The sequence below is a fragment of the Xiphias gladius genome, chromosome 3 (assembly GCF_016859285.1).
Source record: "Xiphias gladius isolate SHS-SW01 ecotype Sanya breed wild chromosome 3, ASM1685928v1, whole genome shotgun sequence".
Classification (NCBI taxonomy): Eukaryota; Metazoa; Chordata; class Actinopteri; order Istiophoriformes; family Xiphiidae; genus Xiphias; species Xiphias gladius.
In genome coordinates, this window is record NC_053402.1 from 24807007 (window position 1) to 24826327 (window position 19321).

General features: G+C 47.3%; 1 protein-coding gene across 1 annotated transcript in view; it reads left to right on the forward strand.

The window, feature by feature from the left end:
• The first annotated feature begins 6473 nt into the window (after nt 1-6473).
• The window catches only part of doc2a (double C2-like domains, alpha), a 42572-nt gene continuing 29724 nt past the window's right edge, over nt 6474-19321 (forward strand). Inside the window, 3 exon segments of the mRNA XM_040123580.1 lie at nt 6474-6816; nt 11153-11232; nt 18777-18851. Coding sequence (XP_039979514.1) covers nt 6474-6816; nt 11153-11232; nt 18777-18851 — 498 coding nt within the window.

The following is a 19321-nucleotide window of genomic DNA, read 5'->3' on the forward strand; positions in this document are numbered from 1 at the left end:
AAATGTGCTTTCTGTGGGATTTACGCACACACGACAGTTTCTTTTTTGTTTTTCTTTTTCTAAGAGCAGCGCGACGACTTCATAGCTCATTATTCTGACTCAGGCCACGTCCAGGGCCAACGTCAGCACTGCGGAGGGCTCCGGCAGAAAAAAGTTGAAACCACCATCGTTGGGCCCGTCCAGCAGGAGCAGACGCACACACCAGTTCGGTCACTGTGTCTAACTACCTGCTTAGACACACACACACACACACACACACACACACCACTGCGGTCATTAAGGCCGCCCGGAAGCCTTGGCGCGCGTTAATCAGCTCTTCTCCTTCTGCTCACAACAGCACATCCAGAACCTCAGAGGAGAGAATGCAGCAAAAAAACAAAACAAACAAACAAACAAAGCAACAAAAAAACCCCCAGCACATTTCTCCTTAACGAGGTGCATCAGCAGTTTAGAAACAGAAACCTCGTTAAGTTCGCGCAGTTTGAACGTGTGAAGCCAGAAGTGTCCTGCAAACCACACGGTAAAAAAGGGCCCTGGAAACTGAGTCCAGTCCGATCGACCCCCCTCGCTCTGTCCGGGCTTTTTATTTTAGAGACACGTCTCTGCTTCAGCCTCGTTAAGACGAAAGACTCGCGCACTGAGACACCACTTTCTCCCACTTTCTTAGTGCCTCCGGTTCCTTAAACAGTTTTGTGCTCTGCCTTCATCCTCGCTGTCTCCTGCCGGTTCACGTGAAGGGGGCTGTGGGTCTTCGGAGGGAGAATCAGGCAGCAGGCACCAGCTGCTCCACGTCCCGGGCTAAGGAACCCAGATCACCTCCCGGACGCTTGTACCACCGTGGTTTAAGGCAGCAGACCCGTTGCAGACGGAGAATAAGACCCTGGATTATTTTTTTTTTCTGGCTCCTTCACCGGGGCTACAGGGACTAGGACTCTGGGGACCGTCTCTGCTTCCGGCCTTTATGTCTTAGCTTTGTGAGCACGCACGGTGAATGGATTACTGTCAGAGGCGTGGACCCTCGGCCTGATCCTGAATGTCCCAGGTGAAACACTTCACCTCCTCTCTCATGAGCCTGCCCGGTGACGCCCCTGTGGAGAAGACTGAAGTGAGCTGGTCCGAAGAGCGATGCCGCTCGCTTCTTCAACCGCGAACCTCTGAGCCTACTCATTACACATCACCCGTGTAATCCCGACCTCGGACGCTCAGCTGCAGGAGGAGGCTCCTGGACGTGCGCGCTAGCCGTGGCGAGCCTTGGCCGAGAACACACCACGGTTTAATGACACGACTCTGGAATTATCCGGAGGCGCAGGTCGGGGCTACCGCTTACCCCCGGACCAGGCTGCCCACTGAACCCAGGGACCGAACTCGCTTAAGACAGTGAACAAGCCGACCCGCAAACGTCCAAGTGACGGAGTGTCACCGACTTTAAATGCGTAACTCCTCACACCACTCGCTTCTGAACGAAGTGCGTCTTGACACGTTATCAAGTGGTGCGTCGCTGGCCGACACTGCCCATCCCTCCGTGGCGTGTCAGCACTGGCCGGCGGTGGAGGAAGTATCCACGTCCTTTACTCAAGTACAAGTATTCATACCACGCTATAGAAATACTCTGTTACAAGTTAAAGACCTGCAAGTGTGCGAGTATCATCAGGAAAATGTAATTAAAGAACAGAAAGTAAAAGCTCCCCCTGCAGAAAAATGGGCCCCGTGACAGTTATACTATTATATTTCATATCACTGGGTTATTTTATTACCTTTTGCACTAATGTTTCAGCAGCAAATTAACTGCCACTAACGATTGTTTTTTTAATCTGCTGATTGTTTGGTTTGTAAAAAAAAAAAATAAATCTGAAAATAGTGAGAAATGCCGTCGCAGTTACCCAGATCGTCAAAGTGACACCGTGACCATTCAAACTATTAAAAAATTTAGAGATAAAATTAAAAGCAGAAAATCCTCCATCTTTAGAAGCTGCAACCATGAAATGGTTTTACATACACAACGACTTAAATGATTATTAAAGTCGTTGCCAGTTAACTGTCAGTCAACCAACTAAAACTTCCGGCTGTCCATTGATTCTGCAGGTGACTGATCTTAAACCCAAGTAATGGACAAATTTAAATGTTGAGCCGATGGTGGCGCTAGAGGAAAAGTCAGAGGATGACCAAAGTCGGTAGGGTTCATCCTCCGGGAACCACGAATGTCTTGTGACACGTCATCCAATTGTGGTGAAGATATTTCACTCTGGACTAACGTGGTGGAGGGACAGACCAACAGAGCCTGCGTCTACCTTGATTAATCCTAATTTAATCGTTACCCGGTGAACCCATTTTAAAAATGGACAAGAGAAGGAGGCTGCACAGGTGGCATTATGGACTGAGAGGTGGTTGAACCTGGCGTCGACTGTGGTGGACTTGTGAGGGGATTCAGAGAAGTGATTATTAACGGACCGATGGCTCGTGGCTCAAGCTCCCCTACAGGACGTGAACAAGCTGCGCGTTATGAAGAAGCCTAGCGACGCATGTGTGCGCTACATGGTGCGTTTTGTAAAAGCCACCTGATTTATGTGGCTTATTAAGCCGCCGTTGATTGGTACGGTTGCATATCTTGTTGTTACTAGTCTGTTGTTTTGCTGTTGCCAGAGTCGAAACCAAACCCGGAGAAGCAGGATGTTCAGGCACATCTGCATCTGTTTCAGCACTCAGACGTGGTGATGAATAAATGAATGTCCGTCTCTAAGAATCACGTCTGTAACGAGGTTATCCTAGCTACATGGTGCGGTAAGTCATGGATGCCAGGAGTCCCGCTCCGATGGTGCTCGTCACCTCTGCCTGTGAGATGACTCGGTGTCACTTCTGCCCGTTCGACCCTGCAGCAGCTCCTCTTGTAAACTCTCCTGGTCGCTGCACTCGTCTGACACATCATGTCTGGAGATGGGGGGGTCCGCGACATCATATTTGCCCAGTAAATTTACTTTGGAAAGGTCACCAGCAGAGCCCGTAGCTGGAGCCGTGACTCATTCGTCCACTGTAGGGATGTGACTGTGGTGGGGTGAACAGGTCCGTCTGTCACAGCCTGTGTTCAGCACTTCAGAGTCTTTTGTTTAACCACCAGGAATTGAACCGTCGCATGCTGCTCAGCGCCTGAGGTGGAAGAAAATAATTAGCAGCACTTCCCGTCTTACATTAATGCTACATTTTGAACCGCTACAGTGAATCGGCGAAAAATGAAAGATATTGCTGATGCCGATGATTAAATCAATTAAATAAAGGAACACTGAAACTAAACTAAACTGAAACTAAACTAAACTAAACTAAACTAAACTAAACTAAACTGACTAAACTAAACTAAACTAAACTAAACTAAACTAAACTAAACTAAACTAAACCAAACCGAAACCAAACCAAACCTGAAACCAAACCAAACTAAACCAAACCAAACCAAACTAAACCAAACCAAACCAAACCAAACCAAACCAAACTAAACCAAACCAAACTAAACCAAACCTAAACCAAACCAAACCAAACCAAACCAAACCAAACCAAACCAAACCAAACCAAACCAAACCAAACTAAACTAAACTAAACTAAACTAAACTGTGACTAAACTAAACTGAAACTAAACTTCACGACGACTAAACTAAACCAAGCTAAACATAAAAGTAAACATCAGGCTGAACTAAACAAAACCAAACTGTGAAGTTAAAAAACTGAAACTAAAAACTTAAACTGCTACTAAAAAACTGAAAGCGGAAGCTGACCTGCGTGACCAATCAGATACATGCAAACTCACATTAGGCTGCTTTGTGACACGTCGCGGCCTGTTGGTTCTGTTTACCAGCGCTGGAGTATTAGTACGAGGAGGCGCTTCAGGGCGGAAACCTGTTTTACCTCCCAGAGGTTCGGTGAAGTTTAAATGTTCTGGCTGTTTGACTTCACCCTGGCGTTCATGAAACGGGCGGCGTGTGCAGGAATATGGAAACCTCGTTAGGGAGCCGTCTCGGCACCCTGGGCCGGTTCTGGTCCTGTATACAGCTCCTATATATCTTCTGTTATATCTACACACCTTTACAGCGGTGGTTTAACTGTGTGTGTCTTGTTTTTTTTTTGTTTGTTTGTTTTTGAATCAACTGGTTCCCTCAGCCTCACGCTGTGTCCTCCGACTCTAACGCGCTCCTTCTATTCCCGGTCTCCGTCCTTTTCTTTTTCCACACAGGTTCGGTTTCTTTCCTCTCTTCGTGTGTCGGACTCTCACACACTAGAGCTCCTCGTTGCGCTACCTGCAGCCAGCCCGGGAGGCTGCCGGCTGGGGCTAAACTGTCTCAGACCTGATGCTGCAAAGAAAAATTCCCAAGCATTGCCATATGTTTGCATTAATATCCGAAACTGAAAGGCGGATTCGGTGCAGCGCCGACTCCCGGCCGTTGCAGAGACGGGTTTGGTGGGAAGGACTGGAAATGGTAAACTGTCAGGTGTCTGCCAGGCTCAGCTTTGATCGTGAAGGGTGATAGTGAGATGGTCTATATTTTGCTTCTTGTCAACAAATCCCATGTCTTGGGTCCAACCAACAATGGCAGGTACCGTTGTGCATATCAAAGCCTGATACGCCCGATTCCTCTGTGCCTCAGTCCCACACACACACACACACACACACACACACACACACACACACACACACACCGTCCTGCTGCCACAAATACTGCCGCACCAGATGTGGATTAACCCCCCGCTGAAAATAGTCCCCCAAAAAAAACGCTTTATAGATTTCCTCCAGTTTGTTGGATAAAAAACTGCAGTGAGCAGCTGGTAAGTGCAGGAAAAATGACATGAATTCTCTTTTCCCCCGCGGCTGCTCATTAATTGGTGGAGCCTCATGCTGCGGTGTTTGCTGTTCTCTCTCAGTTTAGAGCTGTTCAGGTCCGCTGCGTTTCGGATGGGGTCTAATTATCTTCTGGTCATGTGGACTGGGTCTGACTCAGACTCTAATGCTGCCGCTTTTTTTTACAAGAATCATTATTATTATTACCTTTTTTGTTTTTATGACATTCAGTTCAGGGAGGTCTCTCCCAGGTCATAAAAATTTGGACCGGTAACAGTAGCATGTTAACACACTAATGTGTAGCATGGTAGCAACAAAGGTGAGGACTTGAATCGCGTGGCTTGAAAAAGGATTTTATAACAAAGAGAGGCAGAGATTCAACTCCTGATTTTCCTGGACGGACGTATTTTGGATCAGTCCAACAGCAGCCAGTCAGGCTGTGCGTCCACTGAACGTCTTTAACAAACATACAACCTCCTACGCTTTCGAAATCAAATCCAATCGACAGATGTTCAGTCATTTTTTACTGCTATCATGAAAAATAATAACTTAACACTTCAGTTGGAAGTAGTGCAACTGAGCTGATGACGACCCGTTAATGTGGCTGTGGTGCAGTTTTCATTAGCTGTGGTTTGGTTTACCCGACCGAAGCGTTTTTACTCTCTGATCTGATTTCGTTTCCATTTATTTGATTTTTTTTAAACATTTAATCGATAATAATTTTCTTAAAAGCTGATAACGGTTTAGAGAAGATTAGCAACCGCTACAGTGGAAACTAATGGGGATCCAACTAAACTGCCAGAACTGAAACTCCAGTAAAGTGAAACTAAACTAAACTGCCACAATATCTGCAGGTCCCTGGTTTTCTCTGGAATGTTCCATGAACTGCCATTCGCCATCCAGCCACCAGATGTCCCCGGACTTTCCTACCCTTCCTGGTCACCTGACCGTCGCCGCCCAGTCACACACCTGTTCCCAGTTTTCCCATCAGCTCTCCCACTATTTAAACCGTTTCCCGTTTCATCAGCTCCTGTCCAGGTTGTCCGGTTCTTCATGTTCAATGTGGGCTCAGGCTCAGGCTCAGGCTCAGGCTCAGGCTCAGGCTCAGGCTCAGGCTCAGGCTCAGGCTCAGGCTCAGGCTCAGGCTCAGGCTCAGGCTCAGGCTCAGGCTCAGGCTCAGGCTCGTTTTGGTTTTTTTTTTCCCCCTTGGTTCTGTTCCTGTTCCTGTTGCCTCACCTGTGTCTTTTTGCCCCCTGACCTGGTCCTCTGTAAGTTTTGGTCATTTTGGGTTATTAAAGCCACTGCATCTACCTGCCCACCTGTCTGCGTTCGAGTCCTCCTTCCTGTCGCCTCGTTCACATCTGTGACATAAACCAAAGTAAAACTAAACTGAACTGAAAGGTAAGGACACTAAAGTGAAGCTTAACTAAACTGAACTAAAGAGAAACTAAGCAAACTCAACTAAAATGAGGTGAAACAAAACTTAACACAACTCAGACTAAAACTTAGTTTACTTTAAGTTTAGTCTAAGCTAAACCTCTTTCTTTTGTCTTCATTTGCTCATGAAGGTCATGTGAGATGACCGAAAGCTCCAGCCACTAAATAGACCTTGTTACGAGATTGGTTTTTGTTTTGTTTTTTTGTCTTTGCAGACTCTATGACGGTGCGGAGAGGAAAGAAGCTCAGCATCTCCATCCAGGAACACATGGCCATTGACGTTTGTCCCGGCCCCATCAGACCCATCCGACAGATCTCCGCCTACTTCCCCCGCCTGTCCCCCACCTCCCCCGTCCCCATCTCCCCAAACCCCGCCGCGTCCCCGATCCCCGCCTCCTCCCCTCTGGCCCTCAGCCCCGGCTCTGTGGCCTCCGGGATGGGCGGGGCTCACCTCCTGTCTCCTCTGCTGGCCCAAGGCAGGCCGGGCGGCGGCGGGTCGTTGTCTCTGACCAGCAGCGTGGACACGTCGGTGGAGATCAACAGCTCGGACAGTGACGACTGCAGTGAGCCTCGCTGTTGGCATGTGTCTGTCCGTCTGTGTGTGTGTGTTACTGTGCATCTGTACACATCTGCAGAGACATGGACTGTAGCTGCAGCAGAAGAAGCTTCTTCGTCTTTTTGCATGGCACGGCATGACCTTTAACACCAATGTGACAGATATGGGCTGTAGCACTTAGCTTTCTCGCAACGGGGCTGTAAGTTCCGGTTCAGGTGCGATCTCTTTTAATTTATCCCTTCGCTATACAAATAAGCCTTGACACAAGTTAGCAAGTGACAGACACGGGAGAGCGAAGAGGGAAAGAGAGAAGCTTACCAGAAACCAAATCTTAGACCCCGATTTTACTCTGTCACTCTGTGTCTGTTGAGCAAATCTCAGAAAAGCTGTGTGTAAATGCATCCAGGAGGCGTTCAAGCTGGATTACTATCTGATTCACGTCCTAGCCAGTCAATCCGTCTCTCTGGAACTCACCCGTAATCCCCTGTCCTCCCACCTCGGTCGCTAAGCAGTGTCTCGAAACGGCTCATTCACAGTCTCCGAACCAACCTGTCGCATTCACCAATGCAACAGGTTCTCATAAATCGCTCGTGCGTGCCACTTCAGAACAAGTCTGTTCACATGATTTGCTCTTGCCCGGGGCCAACTGAGTTACAGAATGATTTAATGGATGAATCCTTTTGCTCCCCTTCCACGAAAGAATGAACACTTGCCCTGGGAATTTAACTCCTTTACTCAGGAAAAACAAAATGTTCAAGTCGTAGCCAACACAGCAGGATCCAGTGGTCGTTTTCTGGCCAACTGCCCTTCAGACCTCTCTTATGCACAGGAGAAACTCTGGTCACGGTGATGGCTCTAGATGAAAGTTCATGGAACTGGCAAAAAAACGTTGGGAGTTTTTCTCAGTCGACCTGTAGTGATATCTCACTCTGGAGCAAACTGGTGGACGGACGGACGGACGGACGGACCGATTGACCATCCACCTAAAGCTCCACCTAAAGTCCGAGCGTTTAACGATGCTGCGGTGACTCCTCTGCGATCAGCAAACGGAAAGACGAGTCCAGCGTTTAGTCCAGTGTTCAGTTCGGAGAAGCAGCTGATAAATAATGCATGTCTCTTTGTTAAGCTAACGTTAACAATGTTGTCGCGGGGAGAATCCTTCCCCCTTCTCGTCTGCGGAGGCTCGAGTGTATTACAGGCGGTGAAAGTGTTTGACGAGGCAGCGGACTGCTGCTAAAACACGGTCTCTGCTTTACAGACGCCTGCGATGGGTTTTGAGTCGGCTCAGCAACGTTCTCCAGAAGAAGAACGATCAGCTTTCTGGGGGCTGAAGGACAGCGGGAAAATCGTTGTCTTCTTGCAGGGAAGACATTAGTCCTCCGTGCTCTCTGTCATCCCGTTGGTCACAAAATGAGAATAAATTGTGATAGATGACTCTTGCTGAAAGCCGGTCTCAGAGCCGCCTTTGTCTCTGACATGTTTTCAGGCTCGTCCGTGATTCACATCCGCTCTTAAAGACTAATTAGGGGTTTTTACCATTTTTATTTCCTCATTAACATGTAATATTAGATTTGGTTTGCAGTCACTTTTGTTTTATTTTTGTTTTTCTAATTATGAGGCTTCAGATTCATTAGAGCAGGGAGAGCCTGAGGGAGGAGCAGAGCATCAGAGTTTGACAGTCTGTCTCCTGTAACTCAAACTCCAGGCTTTGAACATTTTTTATCAGGCCGTGTCCTTTGTGCATAATGAATCTTATGGAGGTTTCGCCTGCGGGCTCAGATTTCATCACTGCGGAGCACCGTGGCTGCGCTTTTCAGTGTGATCCCGCGGCAGCTAGGCGTCTCTGCCCCGGGCCGCTGTAAATCGGTGGAAGTGCGTGGAATTAAAACCATAAGCTTTTCAAAAAACAAACAAACAAACCCCTGCATCAAACGTGTGTGGGGGGGGTTCACTTCTACCGTATGTTGGAAGAAACTTGCTGCTTATCGACGCACAGTAGCTCTGAGATACAGACGCTCTGTTGATGTCTTCACTTTGCTTGTTAGATCAGAACAAAGTTACTTACAACATCTGTAATTCAGCAGTTTTACTCAGTCAACCCTGGGTCCTAGATACGGATTAAAATACACTTAAACTGCAACAGCAAACACGCTTTTTAGGAAACTGGATTACATTTCTAGTAACATAACGAGGAAACGTTGTTCATTTATGTATTCAGATGTTTAGACCCTCACAGCACCTGGTTCAGGTTCAGGAAAGACCCTGGTCTGGTTTAATCCAGAAAAAGTTCACAGTGACTTCAGACACAACCTGTTCATTTACACTGAACCAAAACCACCACCTTCTCCGAACCCTAACCAGAGAGCTGTTGTTGCCTGAACCACGGAGGGGACCAGAACCTGGGATGTGAATCCCGGGTCACGAGCTTTGTACGCTGCCATCCACCTTCTGTGAATCTGCTGCTGTTAGCAAAACAACCGTTGCCTCTGAACGTAACCCAGCCAGAGATCAGGCTGCCCAGAGACAGTTTTCCACCAGGAGACCGGGTTGGCTCAGTCGTGCTAGAACAAGAATCCAGATTATCACACTCGTGCCCCAGTGGAACTGGATTTGTTTCTCTAGGGGGGGTGGAGATTTCAACGTCACCTGCACAGGTCAGGGATGTTAATCTCATCTGGAGCTCGTACCTGGAGCAGCAACCTGGAAGAGAGGCAAAACCAGAAAATTACATAATTTTATCATTTGACATATGACGCACTAAATCATATTGTCCACACAGTTTGAATCAGTTGATAATGTGACTGAGCAGACACCTGTTCTCAGGTCAGTTTGGCAGCTGCGTTTGCTCTGCAGGGTCCAGTTTTACCGCCTGGTCCAGAGACTCCTGCTGCTTTCCTGTTTGTCAGTCCTCTCAGAAAGATGCCTGAGATCCTGAAATCCTGTTCCTGACCTGGTATCACCCCCCCCTCTCTCCGACAAGCTAGCAGTCAGCCCCTGGGGAACCTCTCCACGTTAAGTCTGTGTTCATTTTTTTAACCAGGGTTGGCTCAACTGCTCCCGAAGCAGCAGACGTGTTTGCCCGTCTCGCCTTTTTTCGAGTTGTAGAGTGGTGCAGCAGGTTATTTCAGGGTTTTATTCAGAACGACCGGCATCCTGTCACGTCTCCAGTGTTGGAATCTGCATGTGACTGAGCGTCGGGCCGGTCCTCAACAGCTGGGTTTTCATGCACGTGCCGCTGATGGAACTGATTATGCTTCCAGTTTAACCAGCACAATAGATTTCCTTCCACAGATTCAACGTAGACACCGATGCGGGACTGGAGCTGCTGTTGATGCGCAACCAGTGTTTTAGAACTAAAATGCAAATGATCTGAAGTGTCTCAGACAGCAGCTGTGGCACTGATATCCACTTGATTTAATTCAGCCATCGAGGAGAAATAACAGCTGCCTGTTTTAGCTTTCCAGACATCCTTTATGGCAGAGTGCTGAGAACAGAAAGCTAGTGCAAGCATGGTCGGATTGTGAGACAATGGGCCTCTGGCCGTAGACATGTAACCCCCCCCCCCCAACCCTCCTACGTACAAGCAAACGCCACAGACTGAAACAGACAAGAAAACAAAAAAACCCCACAAAAAGACGGCTGCTACTTGTTTGATGGCAGCAGTCGCTTGGCGTCTCTTTGCAGTCATGTTGCGTCTCTTCGTGGTGGTTTTGCATGCCTGTGTCGTCGCTCGATTGACTCTCCAACACGAAACTGCAGCAGTCAGTTTAAATGTGCCTTGCCCACCAGGATGGTGGAGCTCTCCGAGGCCGGTGGAGCTTGATGAATCTTACTGCAGTTTACAGTAGCTCAGACAGTAGTTTGGCCTGAAAATGCATCGTGTTGCGTGAGCAGTGGTTGGTTGGTATCTATGAAGCTGATGCCTAAAATAATGCTCTAATCCCTGTGAATCATAGCTACCGTATGTATCATCTTATATAACCACGCTGGAAGAGCGCCAGGTTGGCTTTGTTTTGCTTGTGTCACTCGTACCAACGTGAGTTTGTATGCATGGTTGTAACCAGCCGTCTCCTTTTTAAGAGGATTTTTGTCCTGTTGACATGTGATGTGTTGTGTTCAGATTCATATGACAGGTGCTGCTCCACTAAATTGGATTTCCATCCTCTGAGTGCAGGATTTGCCTGAGATATTCCTCTGTTCTCTCGCATGCTTTCAATTTATTCTGACAGATTTTGAACAGTGTCATTTTGTCTGTCCACTGATGCGACAGTTATAAATCATGTTTTTTTTATGAGTTATGATAATTGTCTCTCCTCTCTGTCTTCATCTGCTGTTTTCCCCAGCCGCCCTGGGAACGCTGGAGTTTGAGCTGAGGTACGAGCAGAGCTCCAGCGAGCTGCACTGCACCGTGCTGCGGGCCAAGGTGAGCGCGCTCCGCTGTCACCGAGACGATCTGTTTGTTTGGCCTGCTGTCGCGCGGAAAGACGGGGAGGCCAGTCGGCTCCCGCGAGGTGCCTCTGTCGGGTACATTGCATGGCCAAAAGTATGCGGACGCCTGAACACCGGGCCAACGTTCGCTGGATCCGCCTCAGTTGCGGCTGCTGGAAAGAGCCAGTGTGCCCAAGTCGTGACTCTTTCCTCCAGCCCGCTGTCTTCACGTGTCGGGTCTGTTTTTCCCAGAGCAGCTCTACTCTCTGAAATTCCCTTCTGAATGTACATAAATGTTTATATTTGTGTGTGTATATATAGATATAAATATCTAGAGATAGATATAGATAGCTTGGCAAATAAGTTTCCTTACTGACTTTGTTGTAACACACACGTGTTTGTAGAGAGAGTGGAAGAAAAGTGAAAGATGGAGGAAAAGCTTCCATTCAGCCTAGAGCTTAATGACGAAAGCCGCCCGTGCTGTGAGACCGGCTGTATCAGCATTTAAAATGAGTGATCACAGGTTGTGGTGTTCCTGTACAGCCAGGGAGCGTCTGTTACCATCGGAATGAGGTGCGAACGTGTTGCAGTCGGCTTGTCAAACACGAGTAATGTGGTCAAAATAACTAACCTACACAGTGGCCGGCCAGGTGTGCGTGGAGGTGCGAATGTTGCCGGGGTTCGAACTCTAGCTCCCTTTTCATTTATTCTATGTCTCGGCCTTTTCCTCGATGCCCTCTGACAGTGTGCTCCGTCATCCGGCTCACACTCAGGACTAGTGTCACCTGGAGACCACCACCTCGGGTCAAAATGAAATCTGCTTCCGTTCTATGTGAATCAGAAGGAACTGGTTTTACTTTGTCTCCCCTGCACCAAGTGGAGAGTTATGGAGGCTGCAGTGGAGAATATTAATAAAATCCCTAATTGTATTTCAGTGGAAATTCAGATTTATGGAGCTACTCAGACCTGAGACACTCTAGACTCCTGTACTCGTCATTCCTGTGAAATGGTGGTCAGTAAATCTGACTTTATCCCATGTGAACGTGTCCGAGGATGAAGCATAACACAACAGCGGGGGGGGGGGGGCAGGCGGAGGTAGCAGCCAGGCCCTCCTGTCAGCAAACGGTGCGTTCATGTGTTTGTGTGTTTGGTTTGGCTTCTGCTGACTCCGCCGGGTCGTCCGTCTCATCGACCTGTTGACGCTGGGTCTCAGAGCAGGCGTTAAATGTCGGCAGGTGAGATAAGAGGCGGCGGAGCCCCGGGCCGCCGTGTGTGGTGTGAAGAGCAGCTGTCGAGTTTGGGACGACAGAAATCACTGCTGAGCCTCCTGGATGATGGCAGATACCTGCGCACACACACACACACTCGTCTCAGGAACAGTGAGATTAGGTGTCTGGTGAATTGAACCTCGGCTCAGACTCTACTGTAGATTTATGGCGGTGCAGCCTGCTGACTCTCAAATTGGGCTCCCGTGTGACGGGACATCGAACCTGATGCCGATCTCAGATCAAACCTTTCCCACGAGTCTGAGAGGTTTTGCGCGAGGGACCGGATTGACGAGGAGCACAAAATCCTCCAGTATAAAGCCAGTAAGTAGGATAGCTCTCAGAATGGATGGATCATGAGAAGATTGGCCCCTTGGCACAGACCAGCACCCCACCCCCACCCCCCCACAACCACTCCCCGGCTGAAAGAGACGCAAAACAACGTCATTTTTTCTCACGTCGTCATTTTTTTCTCTCTCTGCGGTCGTTTTGCATAGCTCTGGGGGTTTTTTGTGTCTTTTAACTGAGCTCTGTGACTTAACAGTCACTTCATACAGGGGCAGAGGGGTCAGTTGGCCCCCGGGCGTCTGCTTGGTGAGCCCGTCTGGTAATCCATCTGTGCGTCTATATTTATTTTTCTTTTTTTTATATATATATATATATATATATATATATATATATATATATATATATATATATATATATATATATTTAAAAAAATATATAAAAAAAATATAAAATGTGTTTTTCTTTATTTTTATATTTCTTGTAATGCTTGAGATTTTTGAATCCAGCCCTGAGTAAACTTACATAAATGTAGGAGTTCGGACATGCACAAAAATAAACCTTCTCTTTTAACCCTGCAATGAAATTGTTGCCGTCATCACGTCCGCCTCCCGTGAAATGGGATGTGAATCCTGGTTTCTGGTGGGAGACTGATTTCGGAGGTCATCTTATGTAGTGGGTGCTCGAGCTTTCACAGCCAAGAGGCGACTGTGACGGCTGGGTCACACGTTCTGAATTGAGGTTTCATTTCAAGGAAGTCACTGAGATGAGCCTCATTTATCAACCAGGCGTAAACTGTGTAAAAACAGTGACTTTTTCTAGCTGCTTTAAAAGGAACCCTTTTTTTTTTGACAGTAATTTCTGCTACGGGTGTAACTCCCAGCGAAACAGCATTTACTTCGTTGGTTGCGTGAACCCAAGCCCTGTTCTTTTTCACCGTCTGCCTGTAACCGTGGAAAACCCCACTGCTTGAGCTTGTGCCGCTTCATTCATTTTTGCCTCCACCTCGTTTATAAAGTTTCTCCTCCTCAATGAGTGGTTTAAAGGAAACTTTATTACCATATACGGCTGATTTTGGTTGTTTCTCTACGTAATGAGCCCGGTCGTGCAGGAGGGCAGCTATATAGAGTGTGTTTTGTCATTGTTGATAGCACACACACTGTGTTTATGTGCATGTGATAAATACCAGTTTTTCTTGGCAGCTTGCAATGTCAGCTCTTATAAACAGATGAAGAGGATTGAATAAGTACATTTGTGAATGGGATTCTGGTTTGGCTTCAGAAACACTATGTATTTCCTTTTGTTGGCTGAGGCCACTTTGCCTGTGTTTTGCAGTGAAATCCTCTAATAAGTGGACACAACAACTTTATGTGGACAAAAGGTCCTTCGTTACAGAGCGGAGCAGGATCAAGAGCAGCTCGAGCTGTTAAATATCCCAGGGATCCTAAACTGTGACTTTGTTGGTTTGTTCGTTTGTTGGGAGGGAAGTGTGTTTTGTGGCTTCACTCTGTCCACCACGGGTATTTACACTGATTTAGAGGACAGAATGTCAAACCTTAACTTTGTCTTGCTTTTCTTAGAGATTTTCATTTGATATACCAACGGAAACGTCCAGGAGTGGACGTTCCGACCCTATCGCCAGAGAACCACGGTGATATTGGATGATTTTGCTGAACCCTGGATTACGTTCAGTAACCATGCTTAAATGAGCACCTGCACGCGGCAACAATGGTACCGTGTGGTTAAGGCTGGAGAAGGATCTAGCCCTGTTTGGGACTGTCTCATCCACTGACATGGAGACAGTGTTTGAAAACACAAATCCCGCCTTTGTGTCATTTGTCCCGGTGCGCTTGCGAGTGTGGAATGGGCTCATTGGGTGGGAAAGAGCAGTGGGTGTTTTCAGCTGCCAGCTTCAGAGCTGCAGTCAGGGGGCAGTGGTGAGTCCGTTACAGCTCACCAGAATGAGACGAAGAAGACGTTGCACAAGCCACACGCAGGTGAGATTTACGCTTTATTGGAAGAGGTTTTTTTGTTTGTTTGTTTTTTACTAGAGAAAACGCTTCAGACATGAGGAAGTGGTTTGGTTAACTTTCCCACTTCTGTTAAAGCGTAGAGCTCAGCTGCTTCCCTGAGCTTGTCAGGGTGAAACATCTATCTTCCATGCAGTGGATGAGAGAGGTTAGGTGGTTAGGGTAAAAAAAAAAGACACACGTGACCCACCACCCATGCACCACACCAGCCTCCACACCCTCACTTTCCAACCTGTGTCTCAAAGTCACATTACCTCCTCCAACGACACTAAATGTTGTCATTGGATGTGAAGCGTGAGGTGCAGAAACGTTCACTTCGACGCGGTTCCTTGGGATATTGCGTTGGGATGTTCTGCACCGCTGGATTCCTGTTTTCAACCACAAATGTTTTTCCAATTTGTCCATTTAGTCGTTATCCATACTGCCTGGCGTTCGCCGAGGAAACTGCAACAAAGCTGCCAGTATAAAGAGCAGCGACGTGGCTATTGCCAACACTGCAGTCACAGTGATATGATTCACCTTAACAGATCTTTAAGTGACCACCGGCTTGGTGATTTGGTTAGAAGTGGACACCATCATTATCACCGTCACGGTTCAGTCGGCAAAACTCAACATATGATGTTTCCATATCATTCAAATACAACAGAGGATACAAGATTCATTACGACGAGTTTTTCTATTTTCTCACAAATCCTTGCGTATATTGGAAATAAAACCCCCATAAAACTGGCATATGTATCCCGCGATAGTGGATCAAGATAAAGTAAACTTTATTGGTCCTTTGCAAGGAAATGAAAGTCATGCTGAGTACACATTTTGGAGCATTTTTTCTCATTAAAGTGACATATTCACAGGATATTCAGACATATTCAGTCTTGTTGGGGGTCTGAGGTCTTCGGTTTGTGATCATGACGGGAACAACATGTTGCCACCTCAAGTACACGTGAAACCAGACCAGTGTAGAGCCGCAGCACTGGTCCACACTGCGATGTGACTCCCTCTAAGACCATCGCGATACTGCAGCTACATGCTTTAACGTGTACAGTTTGAAGGGTTAATGCACCTACGGCGCTGTAGAGAACATTGGCATCCCAAAGAGGAGCAGCACTGGAGAAAAGCACACTGATAGAAACTGAAGCCAGGTTTCGATGGCTTCATTATCCCGGGAAAGGGAGATGATCTGAGCCCCCGCTGTCACGGAGCTTTGTATCCCCCGTTTCCTCTGCTGTTTTCTTTATTTGACTGCCTACGTGAATGTCCACGATCTCCCTCCCGGCATCGACTTGTTCCCGCAGCAGAGGAAGCAGCAGTTTGGTGGATTAACTCATTGCTGGAGGTTTTGAAGATTTTTTTCTGTGAGGATGAAGGAAAGCTCAGATTTGTTCACAGCATTACTACAAAAAAAGGGAAAGAACATTAACTGCTGCTGTTACTGAGCGTGTGAATTGGACGGCAGATTTGTGGAGTGTATCTCCGACCACTGGAACAAAACACAGTGAAAGTTTCTTTTACACTGATGGAAAGACGGGTGAAAGTTCGTAGCCGCACTAACACCTCGGTGAGTCTGTCCATTAGAAACTACAAGAACAAGATTTTCAATTAGATTTTTAGCTCTGTTGCAGGAAAACTGTAAAGTTTGGCCCGAGGCTGGCGCCGGGGTGAATACACTGCATTCGTCGAGCTGAATCAGAAGGGATTATCCCCCGAACGATGGCACTTTGGCTCGTCGGGCCTTTGTACATGTTCACAGTCAGCGACAGTAGGAAGGTCCGCCCGGTTTCGTCAATGGATACGAGAGCGGGGGTCGCGGTGAGCAGAGGGTTTGCAGGGGAAGAGTGGGCTTGACTTGAACTTGCTTCGTGTCGTCTTCACTCTCAACAAACACTAGTGCGATCACACACCTGTAGGAGGAATCACTAACGGCCCAAACTGACCAATCACGGCTCTTGCTGTCTCCACGTGGTATCTCTGTAGTTCAGTGTATAAAAGCAGGTTGTGCCTGAAGTCGCCGTGAACTTTTCCTGGATTAAACCAGACCAGGATCTTTCCTGAACCTGAACCGGGTGCTGCGAGAGTCTGAACAGAACCATAAACCAGTTTAGCGACGCTGGACTCACTACAGGCGGATGTTGTGCTCCAGGAGCAGATGTTGTGGCGGAAAAACAAACACGATGCGTTTGAACGCAACATAGTTTTAATACCAGATTGAATATTTATTGATGTTCACGCTTAAAGCTGAAATTATGTGGTGCAGTTGCTTAATATTCCGATGATTTTAAACCTACAAACTGACTGAGGCACCCTCACCTGCTCTGTTGCTTCAGAGGTGCAGCTGCACCAGGTAACTGCTCCCACCAAATCAATAATTTAGCATAGCAGAGAAAACTAACAGCAGGTGAGTGTGTTAAAGAACTTATGAGAGCAGGCTGAGTGTAATTTAAACACACGTTTATAGTCGTGTATCTATGTGTATCTGAGTATCTGGGATTGTACACCGGGCACGTCTGAAAGGTCCCAGTCTCTGTTTCATCAGCCTCGATGAAGATGCTGCGAAGGAGGGAAAAACCAGCTACAGGGGGGGGGGAAATGATACGGCTGCCGTCTCTTCAAATGTCAAAGCTGTTGAAAAACATTTAGGAGCAATTTCTCATGATGATCTGTGTCCCACTGATGAGGTCAAGAGATTCAAATCAGGCGTTTCACTGGATCCTTTGTCCACGCGGAAATATCATCCCCCCTGCTGTCTCTGTTAGCCTGCGTACTCCAGAATCATTTAACAGCAGGACCGACTCTCTGTGATGCCGGCAGCGGGTCAGGAATCTTAGATCCCATGGAGGGGGATGTATACTGACTTAATTACTCATCCCCAACTCTGAACTTCAAGTGACTGCTGATGTAGATTTATCGCAAATCTGCAGCGCTGCAGCCACTGAGCAGGAGTGTGTCACCTTAAATAGGTGAGATTTCAACCAGGGATTGGACCAGGGGAAGACGTCTGACTGTCGGAAGCAATATGCTGTAAAAGCAGGCTGTATTTTCGGTTTCCCCCAGGACTTTATCTGTTAGCTGTTACATCTGGCGCATGAATTCCCATTGTGATTTTTTTTTTTTTTCCCCCATTGTGAGGTTGGATGACGGATTTTTTCTTGTGGAGTTTAATGTGACTGCATCTTGCCTCATCTTAAGAGATGACAATAAGATCTAATGTCTTCAGGTTTAAAACCTACTGTACTGAACGTGCAGAGCAATATGACGGAGGAGAGGGGAGGACACGTTAGCCTGCAAAGATTTATACACGTTAGCTCAGGTTTTAGCGAGTAAAAGGCTGAAATTTCCCGTTTTCTGAGCAACGTTCGGGGAGAGAAGGAGCATGTCAGTCGCCTCTGTGAGACTCCTGATTAAGACCATTATGAGAAACTTTGTTTTGACTGAAAACGCCGCTGATCTTCCCACCTCAGCGCGTTTTTCCAGGTGTTGGGGGAGAGCACGACTGCACCTGTGGAAACAGTAGTATGAATCCTTCAGTGTCTCCAGCTGCGTGAAGTCCGATAAATGTCCTCAGGTGGTCCGAGGACTACGAGGTCGAAAAGAAAAGACAAATCTGGGGGCGTGGAGTTAGAAAGAAGCGAACTTCTCCGGACCTCTGTACACCCCAATGTCCAACCCAACTGTCAGCACGCAAGGTGCATTGTGGGTAACGTAGGCGCCCGGGTTTGACAAGGAAGAAGAACGTGGTCAATAAAAAAAAAAAAAGACGAAAAAAACCAAACAAACTGTCCAACATGAGCCTGACAGTGTTCGGGGAGTAGAAGGGTAAATCAGTGGAATACTCCTTTAGGAGCAATAACCAGAGAAAGTACTGGTCAGTTGAACAGTAAATACGTTATCAGAACCACTGAAAAGCCCAAAATTCACCCAGTTCCTGGACAGAGTGAGTGATGCATTGTTTTTCTCTGCAGGGTCTGAAGCCCATGGACTTTAACGGTTTGGCCGACCCCTACGTCAAACTGCACCTGCTGCCTGGAGCCTGTAAGGTGAGACGCAACCAGACACTGTGAATGTAATTTATACTGAAACGGGCTTTAACTTAAGAATCGGTGACCTCGGGCTCTTTGTAATCCTGACTTTTCTTGATTAAAATCCTTATGTGTATCCGTATTGAAATGGAAGTTAAATCTGTATACAGTGTGTTGGGGTTGCACTGTTATTTTGCCACACAATGATAAACATGCATGTATCTCTAAAGCCCGTTGCAGTGGAAGTGCAGCGCCGTGCTGACAGGACAGTATGGATGCAGCTGATTTCAGGGGCCACTGGAAGACCATGAAATGAAATCCTTCTCCCTCACAGCTGTCGTGCAGGAAGTGAAATGACGGCAGCGCCGGCTGAGAAGCGGGGTTCATCTGCCGCCCTGGTTCTGATGATAACTCAATCTGTCTCAAAGCCAATCGTGTTTTTGTAGAACCGATTTCCTGCCTTCACAAATTAAACCAACCCAAGTGAC